Raw genomic sequence first — 16,878 nt, forward strand, 5'->3', positions numbered from 1 at the left:
TCATTCATTTCCTTCTTCTGCAAGACAAAAGAACATTCAAATGTTGAACCTGAAAAGAATCCAGGAAAATAGTCCAGGCCTTGTGACTGATACTTGGGGAACAGATCTGCTTTCATGGCTTAAATGCAAGTCATGCATGAGCTTGAATTTACCGGGGGGGGGGGGCGGGGGAGAAAATGAGTGATGCGCAGCCTGAACCTCTAGTACTAAATTGAAAGCTATCAGTAGCCACAATTATATATGCAGAGGAGTGTGTCACTCTTTCTATATCTATCTGCCAGGTTCTAGCAGTTAGTGACAATCAGCTCAGTTTAATACCTAATGTACCAGTAAGGACTGGACTGGAACTGAATCGGCTTTACCACAACTGACGAGACCTGAATTCTATGGATGGCCAGGGCCTCATGCGATGACAAAAGGGTCATATGTGCATGGGGCTATTGCAGTGCTTTTTAAAGTCTAGCAAAAATGAAGTATCTTTCAGGGGACAGTCAGCGACAAGTACTAGAAGCTTGCTTGGATTTACATGTGCTTGCGTTCTTGGCATTCATGCAGAAGCAATTGCATTACAGGCTGTTCTTCAGTGGTGTGGTTGTGAAGACGAGACGTGCACACCAAGCAAGTGCTCTCCATTAAATTCTTGGTTTCTCCCTATACCATCAGAGTTAAGTGCACAAAGACTGAGTACAACTGCCTCTCATCACTTGATCTGAGGGCACATGATGGAGCAACTGTGCTGAAGTAAAGCAGACCTGGTCGGGATCTGAATGGAAGACCAGCTGGCAACTCTTACCTGCCAGCTTGAGTTTCACCATGGAAGAATGATAGGATAGAAAGATAATAATTGAAACCAAGTCAAAAGGTTCACTGAGGTTCCTGTTTCTGCATAAGCACTCATTTGAATAAGCTATGCAGAGGTTATAACGCCTGAATGCTGCTACTGGCTTTAATACCATATAGCTGAGCTCAATTATTGCTATGTTTTTCCCTGGTCATTTCCCATAGTCCTGGCAGTTCTTATTGCATGCCTACTCTGTTATCTGGGACTGGTAGTTTGACGGGGTGCTACCAGGCATGTGTCTGCCCTGTGAGATGTTCCATGTAAACAAAAGGGTTACCTTTATTTTCCACTTGGAAGTCAGATGGAAGGAGATTATCTTGCCGGTTGCCAAGCACAAATGCCAAGAAGGAGAGGATGAGAGCATCCAGGATCCCAATGATGCAAAGGATGTATGCCCAGCGCACGGTGCATACCCCCAGTGTGTATTTGTCAGTCTTCTCGCCACACATACGTTTCACTTCAGGGGAGTCCCAGCCATCAGGATAGAGCAGGCAGCCTATTGACAAGCCTGCACCTGCAGGAGGAGATGGTCTTATGATTTCAAAATACATGACTGCAAACCATGCATGATGGCATCTTGTCTCATTCAAGCCTGATGTCAATACAGAGTGATCACATTACTCAGGCTTGTGAATGTAATTCTAATTTTGTTAATGTTTTTGAGAGGGGAGTTAGCTTAACTAGTGATGGTTTGAATGTGTGAAATCCCAAGCTGAATTTCAGAATCAAGGTCCAGTTTCTGGAAGCCCTTGTATATATATTCCACCCTCCGAGTAGGAGCCCAGGGCGGCACAAAGATCACAAAGTATGCATTCTCCTTGTAGGATGCACTTTGCTTTTCTAGAACATAACCTATATGGCTTATACATTATATTATCTGAACTGTTTCCCTAAGCGTGTATGAATCTATTATGCCTGTGACATCTGCCCATATATTATACATTTAATGGGTATGGTTACAGCATCTCTTAAGAATAACAGTCTTCCTTGTTCAGGCTACTGAGTTGCTAGATGTGGTTCTACAACATTTCTTTCTTTGTTGCCTTGGCAACACTTTTCAATTCCAATATCAGTATGTGCAACATGATCTTCAATTCAAAATTACTTCCCTTGGGACCACTTACATTATTCATGGCAATTTTATTTAGATATCTGAGATAACATTTTGTCACTGTTAAACTTAGAGGCCACTTTACACATTACAAAAGGACTCCATGGAATGTGCTTCAGCAATGCCCAGGGGCACATTCACCATAGAGAGCAGTAGTGTGTGGACCACACCCTCTATGCAGATACAGTAGCATCCAGTGATAATTCGGCAATTGTAGAATCTGAGTTGTGCCATCACAACTAATTGTTGACAGAGGCAACTTGGCACATTGCATAGATCCCTTTTGTAATATGATCCAGCCTAAAGAGGGATGCAAAATGTCAATTGCAGCACAATCATATATATATTTCTAACACTACATAGACATTCTAATCCAACAGGAGATCCCTAGATTCAAATTGGCACTGGCTATATATCGCCTATTATACAGCCATGAGTGGCTGTATACTATAGCCAGTGTAGATTTTTTGCATTCCGCAGTGTTAAATTGAAAATACCCCCCATGCCATTCTGATGCTTTCCATAAGCTGATTTCAAAATAAAACCTTCCAAAACTTATAGTCCTGAACTCAGATACGCTTGCTTAACAGCCCTTTAAATTTTCATGGTGATACACAAAACAGAGAACGGAGAGTTCAAAGTGTAAAAAGAGGGGGAAACCCAGAGCCCTTTTGGACTTTTTTCTCTGAGTTCTCATAATTTGTTGAAATTAATTAAAAATCAGACTTGTTCACTGTGTACCTATAATCCTATTACTGACCTTGCCCCATACTCTGACCTTCATCTACTGCAGTTTAAAAGTTTAAAAAATGCCTAGCTGATTTTTAATTAAGAAATTTTACATTGAACTCAATGATTATGTTGGGTATGCTCAGTAACAACCAACTGTCAGTGTGTTCTAAAAGCCAGACTCACAGCTGCTTGGCTTGCCTAATCAGTCACACCGACACCAGACCTTTATTTCACTTTATACAGTCATGGCTTCCCCCCAAAAATCCTGGGAAGTGTAGTTTGTGAAGGGTGCTGAAAGGAGACTCCTATTTTCTTGACAGAGCTCCAGTGGCCAGAGTGGTTTAACAGCCGCTCTGACTGAAGCTCCGCGAAGGGAACAGGGCATCTCCTAGCAACTCTCGGCACCCTTCACTAACTACACTTCCCAGGATTTGGGGGTGGGGGAGCCATGACTGTATAAAGTGAAATAAAGGTCTGGTGTGGATGTGGCCAGGGGCAGCTTTTGTTTAAATTTGGGTGGGAGGCTACATGTGTTTGCTGTAGAATAAAAAGGTGGGGGAAATGCTGAAAAGCAATGATACTGTTCACTATGTTTTCCTTTTGGAAAGGAAAGGGGCTTCCCCTCTGCCCAGTGCCCACCCACCTAATCTCTTCCCCTCCCTGCCCCTCCCCAAGGTCAGTTTCACCTGTCCTAAACATGATTGCACAGAAATAAATCCCACTGAACTCAAAAAGTATGCAAATGATCAAACCCACTCTCCCTTCCCCCTCCCTTCCCCTCCAATCCCCTACTCCCTCTCCCCCTCCCCATGGTCAGTTTTACCTATCTTAAGCATGATTGCACAGGAGTAAATCCCATTGAACTCAGTAAGCATGCAAATGATCAAACCTAACCTGCCCTCCTTCCTCCCATCACCTCCCTTTTGCCCCTCCTCTTCCCCCTTCCGCTCCCCTCTACCCTCCCTTTCTCCTTCCCTCTCCTCCCCCCTCCTCCTTCCCCATGGTCAGTTTCACCTATCCTAACCATGATTGCATGGGAGCAAATCCCATTGAACTCAATAAGCATGCAAATAATCAAACCTGCCCTTCTCCCCTCCCCCTCCTGCCTGCTCCCATCCCAGTCCTCCCCTCTGCCCTTCCCTCCCTCCTCCTCTTCCCCTCCACATCCCCTGTGGTCAATTTAACTTATCCTAAGCATGATTGCAGGGGAGTAAATCCCACTGAACTCAATAAGCATGCAAATGATCAATCCATTCTCAGTAAACTTGCACAGGATCCCATTTCTTATATCCCAGATTAAAAAGCAGAGAAATTCACTAATAGGCAAAAAAACTTGCGGTTTAAGAACGTACCTACAGCCCACAGATATTTCTATCGAACTTTAAAAAGCAGGGAAATTGGGCAGCTATAGTGAATATAGACCTGACCTCTCTGAGATATTGTTCTACCCTACAAATTTGTCAAAATGCAAACACAATTTGGGTTGGTCTTTCACAGTCCAATCCACTTCCTGTGTAGCTTGCAAGAATTTGGTAACGTGCCTCTGAGCGTATGGTGAGTGGTGGCAACACCTGCAATCAGCCCATGTAATAAAAAAGATGTGCTGTGCTGATCTTGTTTTAGCAGGGAAGAAGCAACAATATTAAAATACAGTTGATATAGGTGAGATAGTCACTTTAAATATGTTTGATTTACTTTGCAATTTTAGTGAAGTTTCCTATGGTAAATCATGAGGTTTCTTTTGCTGTTTCTGTGAATATGTGAAGCACAGCAACACTTTGCAAAATATACACTAAAAACTCCAAAAACAATTGTGGAGTAATAGCACTCACTATTCTGCAGAATAGTCTCCAGTGGACATCCAGAGCGTCTCAGTTTGCACAAGATAAAACAATGGGAGGTGAAATATATTCTAGCAAATTTCTAGGTGTGCTGTATGTTTTTAATTGACCATGCCCACCTTTCCTTAAATGAAGTGGTTTAAACATAGCAGGCTGGACACATGCATCTTGGGTAGGCCAAGTTTGTTCTTTCCAACAGCTACAGTCATTGCTTAAATAGCAACATATTGTAATCAGCCAGGTCTCCTGCTCCTCTGGTGCATTCACTATAGCTGCCCAATTTCCCTGCTTTTTAAAGTTTGATAGAAATATCTGTTGGCTATAGGTACGTTCTTAAACCACAAGGGTTTTTTGCCTGTTAGTGAATAGTAATTGTGTTAGGGCATATTATCTACATTGTATGTGTGTGTGGTATAGCGTATTGGGAAATAACTGTAAGACATCTCAATGTAACCAAGGAGAATTAGCATGGCATGCTCCATTCCCCTGTCCCAAACTCTTGTCTTACACCCCTGCTCTGCCCTGCTCTTGGGTTTGTTGTTGCTTTCTCAGCCTGTACAGGAGTCTCAGAATCTCTGTTTAGCCAGTAAACTCAATTTGCAGGTTTTCTCACTCTGCCTATGTTGAACATAACAGTACAAAAAGCTGCAAAAAGGCCTTTACTGAGCCAAAACAGACAGTGGACGCCATTGAGCTCATCCAGGAAGTTGTTTTCACATACGCTGCCATGGGCTGGGAACGCAGCCTCAAAGCTGTGTTTTCAGGCCAGGCTGCAGCAAAGCTCAAGGACATTGCCCAGCAGAAGTGATAAACAAAAGACAGAGGTGTGAGATCCATGTAAAGATAAATATCTCACAGGTATAGCCAGGTGCAATCCTGTGCCCACATCTTGCTCTTTTGGGGTATAAATAAAGACCCCTAGATCTTGATCAGGAAGCTTCGATACAGACTGGTGGGTGCTGTATAAGAAATTGGTCACAGGGATCTCACTGTTGCTGTTTCTGGGGCTTCCAGCAATTAAAGGCGAACGTAAGACCAGGGAGGGAGACTCATTAGCTTCTTTTACCTCTGTTTTATTGCTTTAATGCTTGCCTGCAACTCAATGTTATACCATTATCTCCAACAAAACAGTTAATCTTCTTCCACCAGTTTGATTCATTGTCTTCTGAAATCCCAAATCTTTCTTGCCTGTTGGCAAAACATATAAGCTAACTTGATGGGCTTATCAATTCCTGCTCCTTGGTGAATCCTGGACATTGTAACTGTGAGAGTTATGGATCTCTCTTGGCACCTCATCAAACTCCAATTCATTTTATTCTATGGGGAAGCCATGATAGTTGAAAGTGATATAAAAGTAACATATACTTGCAGTGTTCATATTCCCTTAGAAACAGAATCCAAGATTTGGATAGGATCAAAATGACATCTAGTCCAGCCTGTACCAAGATCAGCCATCCATCCACAAGACACCTACAGATCATCAGTCTCCCCTACAAAGAGAACAGATGTGCCTTATGGAACAAAGAGCTCAAGTTGACTCATCCAAACAATCCAGGCTAAAAACAAAACCAAATAAACTAGGATTGCTGCTTAGTTATGCAATAGAGTATATTTATGTAGCACTGTGTTGATGCAGCCTTCTTCTGAGTGAGACTTTTAAAAGTGCCTCTGTTGACATTTAATCTTTATTTGTATGTTAGCATAAGGTCTTCCAGGTTATGCAAGCATTAGTCACTACTGGCAAGTGTTACTCTACGTTGTGAATGCTGTTTTCTGTGACATGCAGCAACTGATGTTCTAAAGCAGCCACATGATCATAGTTAGCTTAACTTCTGTCCCTGGAAAACTGGTAGAAAGTATTATTAAAGCTAGATTAACTAAGCACATAGAAGAACAAGCCTTGCTGAAGCAGAGACAGCATGGCTTCTGCAAGGGAAAGTCCTGTCTCAGTAACCTATTAGAATTCTTTGAGAGTGTCAACAAGCATATAGATAGAGGTGATCCAGTGGACATAGTGTACTTAGACTTTCAAAAAGCGTTTGACAAGGTACCTCACCAAAGACTTCTGAGGAAGCTTAGCAGTCATTGAATAAGAGGAGAGGTCCTCTTGTGGATAAGGAATTGGTTAAGAAGCAGAAAGCAGAGAGTAGGAATAAATGGACAGTTCTCCCAATGGAGGGCTGTAGAAAGTGGAGTCCCTCAAGGATCGGTATTGGGACCTGTACTTTTCAACTTGTTCATTAATGATCTAGAATTAGGAGTGAACAGTGAAGTGGCCAAGTTTGCTGACGACACTAAATTGTTCAGGGTTGTTAAAACAAAAAGGGATTGTGAAGAGCTCCAAAAAGATCTCTCCAAACTGAGTGAATGGGCGGAAAAATGGCAAATGCAATTCAATATAAACAAGTGTAAAATTATGCATATTGGAGCAAAAAATCTGAATTTCACATATACGCTCATGGGGTCTGAACTGGCAGTGACCGACCAGGAGAGAGACCTCGGGGTTGTAGTAGACAGCACGATGAAAATGTCGACCCAGTGTGCGGCAGCTGTGAAAAAGGCAAATTCCATGCTAGCGATAATTAGGAAAGGTATTGAAAATAAAACAGCCGATATCATAGTGCCGTTGTATAAATCTATGGTGCGGCCGCATTTGGAATACTGTGTACAGTTCTGGTCGCCTCATCTCAAAAAGGATATTATAGAGTTGGAAAAGGTTCAGAAGAGGGCAACCAGAATGATCAAGGGGATGGAGCGACTCCCTTACGAGGAAAGGTTGCAGCATTTGGGGCTTTTTAGTTTAGAGAAAAGGCAGGTCAGAGGAGACATGATAGAAGTGTATAAAATTATGCATGGCATTGAGAAAGTGGATAGAGAAAAGTTCTTCTCCCTCTCTCATAATACTAGAACTCGTGGACATTCAAAGAAGCTGAATGTTGGAAGATTCAGAACAGACAAAAGGAAGTACTTATCAGCGTATAGTTAAACTATGGAATTTGCTCCCACAAGATGCAGTAATGGCCACCAGCTTGGACGGCTTTAAAAGAAGATTAGACAAATTCATGGAGGACAGGGCTATCAATGGCTACTAGCCGTGATGGCTGTGCTGTGCCACCCTAGTCAGAGGCAGCATGCTTCTGAAAACCAGTTGTCGGAAGCCTCAGGAGGAGAGAGTGTACTTGCACTCGGGTCCTGCTTGCGGGCTTCCCCCAGGCACCTGGTTGGCCACTGTGAGAACAGGATGCTGGACTAGATGGGCCACTGGCCTGATCCACCAGGCTCTTCTTATGTTCTTATGTTCTTATAGTACTATGATATTCTATACACCAGTGCATCAAGTGACCGTATAATCTCTGCTGCAGAGCTATCTTTCATGCAGTCAATAAATGTGCTGCCCTCTTTCTTGCAGACATGATTGATCTCTGGCATTAGGGATAGCCTAGACTACAGACTTCCATAGTATGATGACGACTCTCTGGCACCACTTTCTCCTTGTGATGGACTTTTAAGGTGGCATGGGGAGAAGAGACAGCAGGAGCACTGTGATTTATTAGCTTCCCAGGAACTTGAAATTGAAATTGAAACTTTATTTTTACCCCGCCCTTTTTCCAAACTGGAACTCAGGGCGGCTTACAAATAAAACTACGTGTAGTTAAAAACATAGAAAAACATACAATTAAAATGCAATTAAACTATGCACAACCTTAAAACCATAAAAGGCACTTAAAAATCTAAAAACAATTTAAAATAATACAGATAATAATATAAAACATTAAAACAAGCCTTGTAAAGCCCAAACCTAAACACCTTCTATCCCAAAAGCCTGTCAGAATAAAAAAGTCTTTACTTGCCGATGGAAGGATGGCAAGGAGGGGGCCATTCGTGCCTCCCTAGGAAGGGACTTCCAGAACTTAGGAGCAGCCACCGAGAAGGCCCTATCTTGCGTCCCGACCAATCGCACTTGCGAGGGTGTTGGGACTGAGAGAAGGGCCTCTCCTGAAGATCTCAGGGCCCGGGCAGGCTTGTATAGGGAGATACGGTCTGACAGATAGCCTGGACCTGGGCCGTATAGGGCTTTAAAGGTCAAAACCAGCACTTTGAATTGTGACCGGAAACAAACTGGCAGCCAGTGGAGCTGTTGTAACAAGGGAGTTGTATGTTCCCTGTAACCAGCCCCTGTTAATACTCTGGCTGCAGCTCTTTGTACCAGTTTAAGTTTCCGAACAGTCTTCAAAGGCAGCCCCACGTAGAGCGCGTTACAGTAATCTAAACGGGATGTAACTAAGGCATGCATCACCATAGTCAAATCAGGCATTTCCAAGAACGGGCGCAGCTGGCGCACTAGTCTTAAATGGGCAAAGGAACTCCTGGCCACGGCCAAGACCTGGGCCTCCAAGTTCAGAGCAGAGTCCAGGAGCACACCCAAACTGCAAACCTGTGTCTTCAGGGGGAGTGTAACCCCATCGAGCACAGGCTGAATCCCTATTCCCTGATCTGCCCTTCGACTGACCAGGAGCACCTCCGTCTTGTCTGGATTTAGTTTCAATTTGTTTGCCCTCATCCAGTCCATCACTGATGCCAGGCACTGGTTCAGGACCAGGACAGCTTCCTTGGCTTTAGGTGGAAAGGAGAAATAGAGTTGGGTGTCATCCGCATACTGATGACACCGAACCCCAAATCCCCGGACAACCTCTCCCAGCGGTTTCATATAGATGTTAAATAACATGGGGGACAAAACTGAACCCTGAGGGACCCCATAGGTCAATGGCCAAGGGGTCGAACAGGAGTCCCTGTTTATTGTTCCTCTTTATTACCATCCTTATATCTTGCCATTGTAGATATTAGTTAGTGTTCCTGCTGGAATTTGCAGGTGTGAAAGTGTTAATGGCTAGGAAGTGATCTCCAGTGCCACAAACAGAGGATGGTTTGTCCTTCTCTCCCAGATTACACTGAAATGTAGAGATGTTCTTTATTCAGAAAGCAGTGGCTCATGTTCTTTATTCAGAAAGTAATGGCTCATGCTCCACACCCTGAGATCACTTGCAATTCTGTCAGTCTTTGGTAAGTATGCTTAATGACCCTCCTGCTTCAAGTTAAATGGATTCAATGATGATGTGTGAGACTAAGATGAAAAGTTGTGCATGACTGAATAGCCCCTATAGCGATGTGTTGTGTAAATTGGTATAAATGTTAGCAGAGAACGTCAACGGTCTGAAATGCGTGTGTGCCAGTGTGTGCATTTACCTAAGTAGCAGGCTTTTACCCTGCATTAAGATCACTGAGACTTAAGACTTCATAAAATAAGAAAAGCTACTTTATTTATAGAAATACATAGTAGATAGAAAGGCATACCTAGTTCTAACTAACTATGTTGGAGGCGCAACACCCAGGTTTGGGAGTTGCCCTCATGGCTCAAGAGAGTGACAGCAGAGACAAAGGACAGTCGAAAGAAGAAAAAAAGGGAAGGGCGGAAGGAGGAGGGGCAGATAAGCTTCCCCAAGACATATCAGTCTAACGGAAGGAAGTCAGTCAGAGCCTCACAGGTAAAGGTAGTCAAGCCTAGCTATCTGGAGGAGCCTAACTCCCTTCTGGAACACAAACAAAATAACAAAACAGCAGCTGCTCTTGCCCACTTCCAACATGACGCAAGGCAGTGTTATAAATAGATCAATACTCCTTATTTTGAATCTTTGGAGGTCAACATGGCAGCAGTTTTGTACACCAACTCATGAATTATACCGGTTTTGTCCTGAGTAAATTGATCATTGCTAGCCATCTAAATGGGATAAGTCTCTTCCAAATTATTTAACTGAATAATTTGTTGTTTGATACGCCTGGTCTTGAATATAATGGATGTGGTTATTTATCTCCCAAGTTTCCCACCCCTTACCTTCTCTTTACACCCATCAGTTACGTATCTCAGAATTCCACCCACCCCTGGCCAGGGCAGCAACTGGTCCATATTCCTACTCTTAACAATGTCCATCAATCCTACCAAAGGACAGCCTACTCAAGTGCAATGAAGGCAAGGAGAAGGGAAGGCAGACAAATGCTGAGTGTGCATGCTAAAATAAGCTGCCTGCAAGACTACCTAAGCTTGGGAAAGAGTAGTAGCAGAATTCTTTAGTGGCATGCTGGTGCAGTGGTAGCAATGAGAGACTGCTTAAAAAAAAAAACTTACTGAGTAGAAGCATGGGTGATTTCTTTCAATAGCAGGACCTCAATAATTCTTTAACCTTCTCACCAAGCCCAGGACTTTTTCAGAAATGATATTCCTAGTCCCTAAACAGAAAGCTAGAGTAATGTCTAAAGTAAAAGAACCCCTTTTCACAAGGTAGTAGTTACAGTTTCTAGCCACCGTTCATCTATCATTACTGTGCACACATGCTTAACACAAGATCTAAAAGTTATCTCGGGATTGTTACACTATGAAACAACTACTTTTCCAGGTATGCCAGCCTCACATCCTTTGCTGGCTATGTCTAGAGTCAGTCATAGGTCACTTTGTGTCACTATGGAACTGTAGACCCCACCCATCACAGCATGTCATCATTGCCCTTCATCAGGTGATCATTTATACTAAGGAAGACGGAGGTGAGCCAGGAGTCCCTGAGCTCTCCAGGGATTCTTCATTCTCTTTCAGCTCATTTTAATCTTTAACTCCCCCTAGTGGGAATTGGATTTAAGTGAGCAAAATAATTATCTTTTAAAAAAATAAAGTTAAAAGGTTGCATGATTAGGCCCTGCTGTCCAGATCTGAGAAGAGATTATTCTTGGTCTCACACAGGGGTGTAATTATCCATGGTTCTGGGGGGTCTTAGGCCCCTTTTTTGGGAGCAGGGTCCCAGCAGGATCCCTATGTCTCCAGTATCCTACAGGCCAATCAGCATGAAGGGAGTGTGTTAGCCACAGAGAAGAGTCTTCTAACATGCTTCCTTGCCCTTTCCTAATGATTGGAGCCAATCAGAGTAAAAGGAGGCGAGTCAGCCACTGAGAAGCCTCTTTTCAATAGCCAACACTCTCCCCTTTCATGCTTATTGGCTCCTAGGGACTCCTGTTGTTGTTGGGGAAAAGAAATTAACAAGGATCTTATTCTCAACCCAGCAGCAAAAAAGGGGGAGGGGTATGGCTGTGACTATCATGAAGGGACCCTGCACTGCTGAATTTACCACTACACTGCTGGTCTGTTGTGACAGTGGACTGTAAGGTAACAATTAGCCACCTTATCTTGCTTTGACATGTAAGTATGGGAAAGGTAACCTCTCAGCCATATGCCAACCCGTTTAATTTAAAAATACAAATCCTTTGTTTCATTAAAGAGGCAAATTGGCTGAAGAGATAAATGGAGAGAGACTGTGTAATCTGTGTGTCATTGCTGCATATCCCAGCCAGCACTTGTAAGACAGTTCTGCAAACTGTCCTAACCAATCTCCCAACAAAGTTTGGAGAGGGAGAGGAGAAAGAGAATTTGAATGAATTCTTTATTGCATAGTCGACAGACCTCAGCAATCGAAAAGATAAAATACAGAAAAAAGTAAGTAAATACATACATAACAGGATACAGAAACATAAAATCAAGACTTCGTACCAAGCAAATTCTTCCTTATCTACATGGCCTGATTTATAAATTTGCCTACAGAAAGGGTAATAAATTTGTCAGTGCCCTGTAGAAGAAGAATTAACAGTATATTTTTAGATCGGCCTGGAAAGGTTAAAAAAATTGGAGATAAAAGATCATTTCTGACATGATCATAAAATTTACAGTGGAATAAAACGTGGGAAACCGTCTCAGTCTCGTGGGCATTACATGGACAATACCTAAGACTTCTTGGAGTCTTATTGAATCTACCTTCAAGAAATCTGGAGGGAAGGGTATCAAAACGGGCCAAAGTAAAGGCCCTTCTGTATTTGGGAACAGTGAGCCAATATAGATAACGCTGCCCATCAGCACAGGGTAGAACACTCAGGCCCAAAGCCCGGGGAGAGCAAGGGCCAGATGCTTTGGCCAGTAACTAGAAAGAGAATTTGCAGAGTGAACTGAAGAGGGACCTTTATGTGATGAACTCTATTTGAAAGCAGGGTGGGTGGACCTGTTCAAAAGCAGACTATATGATATGGCATAAAGCCATAAAAACCAGTGTTTGCTGCTCACAGAAAATTGGTCACAACTCTTTGATTATTAAGTATCATGCAAGGACATATACAGTATATGGCCCCAGAGACTTTACCAGGCATTGTCCACCCATTTTAAGATATAAAACAGAGCTGGGGCACTACAGCCCTCACCTTAATTCATACAGATGGAAAGAAGAGGAAAAACAGCATGAAAGGGGAGTGCCCTATATTAGAAGAGTCCTGCTGGATCAAACCAGAGGCACATCTAGTCCAAGATTCTGTTGTCACAGTGGCCAACCAGATGCCTAAGGGAAGCCCCTAAGCAGGACATGAGTGCAATAACACTCTCCCCACTTGTGATCCCCAGTGACTGCTATTCAAAGGCATGCTGCTTCCAACAGTGGAGGTAGAACATAGCCATCATGGCTAGTAGCCATTGATAGGCTCGTCCTCTGTGAAGTTGTCACTGGCCTGCATTTGACATCGGTCCTGCCCACCACTAGCTCCTGCCCCACCCACTGCTGATATGCAGTCCTCAACAGATAACTGCTGAGAGGATGCAGCCCTTGACAGAAAAAAGATTCTCCATTCCTCTATGAAAGCGAGGAGTAGGACTGGCCCTATCATTAGACAGAGTGGGTCAGCTACCTCATGCACATGCTGGTGGAGGGGGTGGAGATCAGCAGTACAGTGTTAGAACAGTGTGCTTGCTCCATGACCTACCCTGCACTCCTTAATTAAGCATGTTGCCCTCTGGTGTGGTGGAGGATGTTGTCTCAATGCCAGTGATGAAGTAAGGTTCAGCTATCAATCCAGGTGCGGGGAATGGAGGGGGGCACCAACTTGTCCTTCGTCTCAGGCAGCAAAATATCTTGGGCCTGCCTCAGGTAGGAGATTGTGTGAATGAACATTGAAGACCACCACCACCACTCCAGTGCTGAGCTCTGTAACCTAGTCACTATGTGGCTTTTCTGCGCTTGCATGAAATAATGGTACATACAACCCTGCTCACACCACTTACCTGTACCTTTGTTTTCCTCCAGTGTTTCTGCTTTTTGACCACTGCGAGCTACTTGGAGCCTTTTCAAGACTGTTTTGGAGCCAGCTGGAATTACAGCCTTCCCTAATGCCATTGCTTTCCTTATTGCTTATTTCAAATGCCAACGTTAACCCTTCCACAATGTTGTTCATCATGGTTTATACTGACAGTGTCTTTGACTCAATGTATTTTCTCAGGCATTTTCTACGTGTTGAATCAGGATTCTGCAGGCAATGTAACAAGCCTATCAACTTTTCTCTTTGGCATAAATATTTCAAAAGGTTTCAAGTATCTCTATTAGATTTCAGCATCTTCCTGTGGAATCACACAGACCTAGCAGGATTCTGAGCATATATAAAAACTGCACAGAATCCTAGCTGTGCCTTGTCTCAGGCATTGCCATCACCAACAAGTCTTCATTAGGCAATCACTCTTATTCCTCAAGTAAACATCAGATTAAACAGGATAATCTAGGTAGAGTAGAAAGTCACCACCTAACACATGCCCTGGTTTGAATGTGTTTGTTAGAGAGATGGGAGGTTGCAATATACATCTTATCAATACCTTTCTCTCCTTCATTTACATTAAATACTGCAGCTCATTTGTCTTTGTCCCACAGGTGGAGGGGGGAATATAACTGCACACACAAAAGTGAATTTGCCACTATTAACTTTAAGATGTGCATCAGCAAATATGCTTCTGTATATTGAAACTTGAAACTGGGTTCTTTAATTGGAGTTCTCTACCCCTCCTTGGGGAAGTTCTCAGACTTACATATTGTTCTTGGTTCTTTCCTTTTACTCTTTACACTCTTGGTAAACTCATCAGCTAGTGCAGTCTGTTATCCTTAAAGACACCCAGCTTTATTTTTGTTCCACTTTTTTCTCATCATAATCATAATAATAAATATCTCTAGTGTTGAAATTTGCTGATTACTATTTCTCAACAGTTTCTGCTTGATAACAAAGTGGTATTTTAAGCTAACCCTGGACAAACCAAACCATTAACCTATAATCTCTGTTCAGAATTCTGCTACCCACATTACCTAGTTCATCATGTCACTCTTGCTGTGATTATATTCCACTCTTCCTGTTTGGCCTTCCTGCTTTCTCTTTTTGTTTGGTCTCAGATATCTTGCTCATTTCTCTCCTTTAAAAATAGTTTGGTATCCTACTCCAGCACAGGGCACTGAAGACAAAAACAACAAAGAGATGGAGTGGTCTGTAGTCCAGGAAAACTTATGCCATAATAAATGTGTCAGGTGCAATCCAATACATGTCTACTCAGAAGTAAGCTCTATTGAGTTCAATGGGACTTACTCCCAGATAAGTGTGTTTTGGATTGCAGCCTTAGTCTTCAAGGTGCCCCAAGACTTTGTTGCTTTTACTGAAAAAGACTAACCTGGTTACCCCTCTGGAAATTTAAGACAAAGATGTGCCTATGGGCCACTTCACATATTGCATATTTAAGTGAACATTTAAAAAAATAACAAAATATCAATGGTTGAAGGATGCATTTGACATCATATGAAACATACAAGTACACTAATCAGGCAGTAATATTAGCTGCAGCTCCCTTCAGAGACAAATCTGGGTCTGTCTCCATGTGATATGGGCAACAGCTTATATAAGATGTTGGAGATGTATTGTTCCCTCTGATACTTACATTGTAATACCACGTTCACTTACCACTGTATTTTATTGGGAGCCTCAGCAGTAATGTAATGTTTCAAAACTTGCCTTTGTTGTTGCCAATGTAGTTTTAATCCAAAACGGCCACTGGCAGATTTGAATGATCTGTACACAGGTGACCCTTGGAAGACAGAGGCAAGGAGCAATGTTGTCCCAAAGAATGATATCCCTTGGCTTTGAGGCTATGACCATTGCTCAGATGTGTGACTCCTAGAGGGGTGTCTCATCCTATCCCCTAGGTTCCCTATACTCAACTCACATGCCGCCAGCTGCATCCAAGCGCACACCTTGTAGACGGTGGCTGCATTGCAGAAGAAGAAGAGGCTGAAGCAGAGGATGCAGCCAATGATGAGGAAGGTAGAGATACCCACAAAGAACATGGCTGTTTTGAAGGCACTTGAGGGGATGGTGCCAAAGTCCAGCGGGCTACCCTTACAGATGAGTTCACCCGTAAGGGCATTGCCAATGCAATAGGAGTAAAGGCCAAAGTAGCCAGCCTGTGGTGTGTCAATGCTGTCCCCGATCCAATAGGGCTGGATGAAAGTCACCACCATGATCACCGCAAAGCAGAGAGTGAACAGTGCCCACAGGACCCCCATGGCTCGGGCGTTCCTGACATAGTTGGTGTGGTATATTTTTGCTGCCTCCTGGGCTGGTAGCATCTTCGCCATGGTAACTCCGAGGGTGGGTTGCCTCTTCTAGGAAACAGGTGGTGAGAATCAGCACTGGACACAGTGCCTCGGGTTCAGGCGCTGGCTCGCCACAATGCCTCTTAGTTTCTCTTCGGTTCTGCTCATTGAGAGAATGCTAGAGCCTTTGGAGCGCTTAGCCGTGGCTCCTCCTCCTCCTCCTTCTCCTGCTCTTCTTCCCAGACCTGCTGCTTTCTAACTGGCTGCCGCCACCTCAAGGGGAAGCCCCTCCCGCTTCCAGCGGTGTTAGTGGAAGAGCAACGCCCGCGGTCGGCTTTTCTTTCCTCCGCGTTCTGCTTCAGCACCACGGAGAGCGGCCGTCGGAGAACGCCGAAGGGAGAAAAGGCAATAGAAGGTGAACGGAGGAAGAGACGGAAGGCGGTCGGTGGTGTTTCCATTACGTTGTGCATTAGAGGGCAGGCGTGGACTGCCCTGGTTAGGATTGATCGGCACGGAGATTCTCTGCCCTTCAATAAAGGATTTTGCTGCGTCGCACACATTACTTCCTCTTGACACAACATGTTCTTAGACTGATAAATCTTCTTGAATTTGTGGAGAGAATAAACTTAAAAGATTGGTTGCCTCCTTGGACCTCCAAAAAACAGCAAGATGCAGATTCACACGCCCTTTTGTGTATTGTCAATGATGAGCTGAGTGCTACTTCTGTTGACTTTAATGCTTAACATTTCCCATTTTTTCTGTTGATTTTAAGATTAAAATCTAGCTTCTATTTTATATAGGATGTTTTGAGCATTCAACGTACTGCCCATACATTCATTTCAGCCACTCATACAATGACCCTGTAATGTAAGTCAGTAT

The 16,878-nt window shown here is 43.4% G+C and overlaps 1 protein-coding gene across 1 annotated transcript; it reads right to left on the bottom strand.

Moving 5' to 3' along the window:
- Window positions 1–16,041, bottom strand: LHFPL5 (LHFPL tetraspan subfamily member 5). The gene is made up of 3 exons (XM_061630620.1): window positions 15,630–16,041; window positions 1,119–1,355; window positions 1–17 (listed from the first exon to the last, which is right to left on the bottom strand). Exons 1-3 carry the CDS (start codon window positions 16,039–16,041, stop codon window positions 1–3), a joined length of 666 nt encoding a protein of 221 aa, XP_061486604.1.
- Between the last annotated feature and the right edge of the window lie 837 nt (window positions 16,042–16,878).

Source organism: Rhineura floridana, chromosome 6 (genome assembly GCF_030035675.1).
Source record: "Rhineura floridana isolate rRhiFlo1 chromosome 6, rRhiFlo1.hap2, whole genome shotgun sequence".
In the NCBI taxonomy this organism is placed as follows: domain Eukaryota; kingdom Metazoa; phylum Chordata; class Lepidosauria; order Squamata; family Rhineuridae; genus Rhineura; species Rhineura floridana.

Coding starts and splice junctions, on each gene's coding strand:
- LHFPL5 (XM_061630620.1), bottom strand. CDS start 16,041: ATGGCGAAGATGCTACCAGCCCAGGAGGCAGCAAAAATATACCACACC. Junction 1,356..15,629: donor TTGGATGCAGCTGGCGGCAT/GTGAGTTGAGTA, acceptor CTCCTCCTGCAG/GTGCAGGCTTGTCAATAGGC.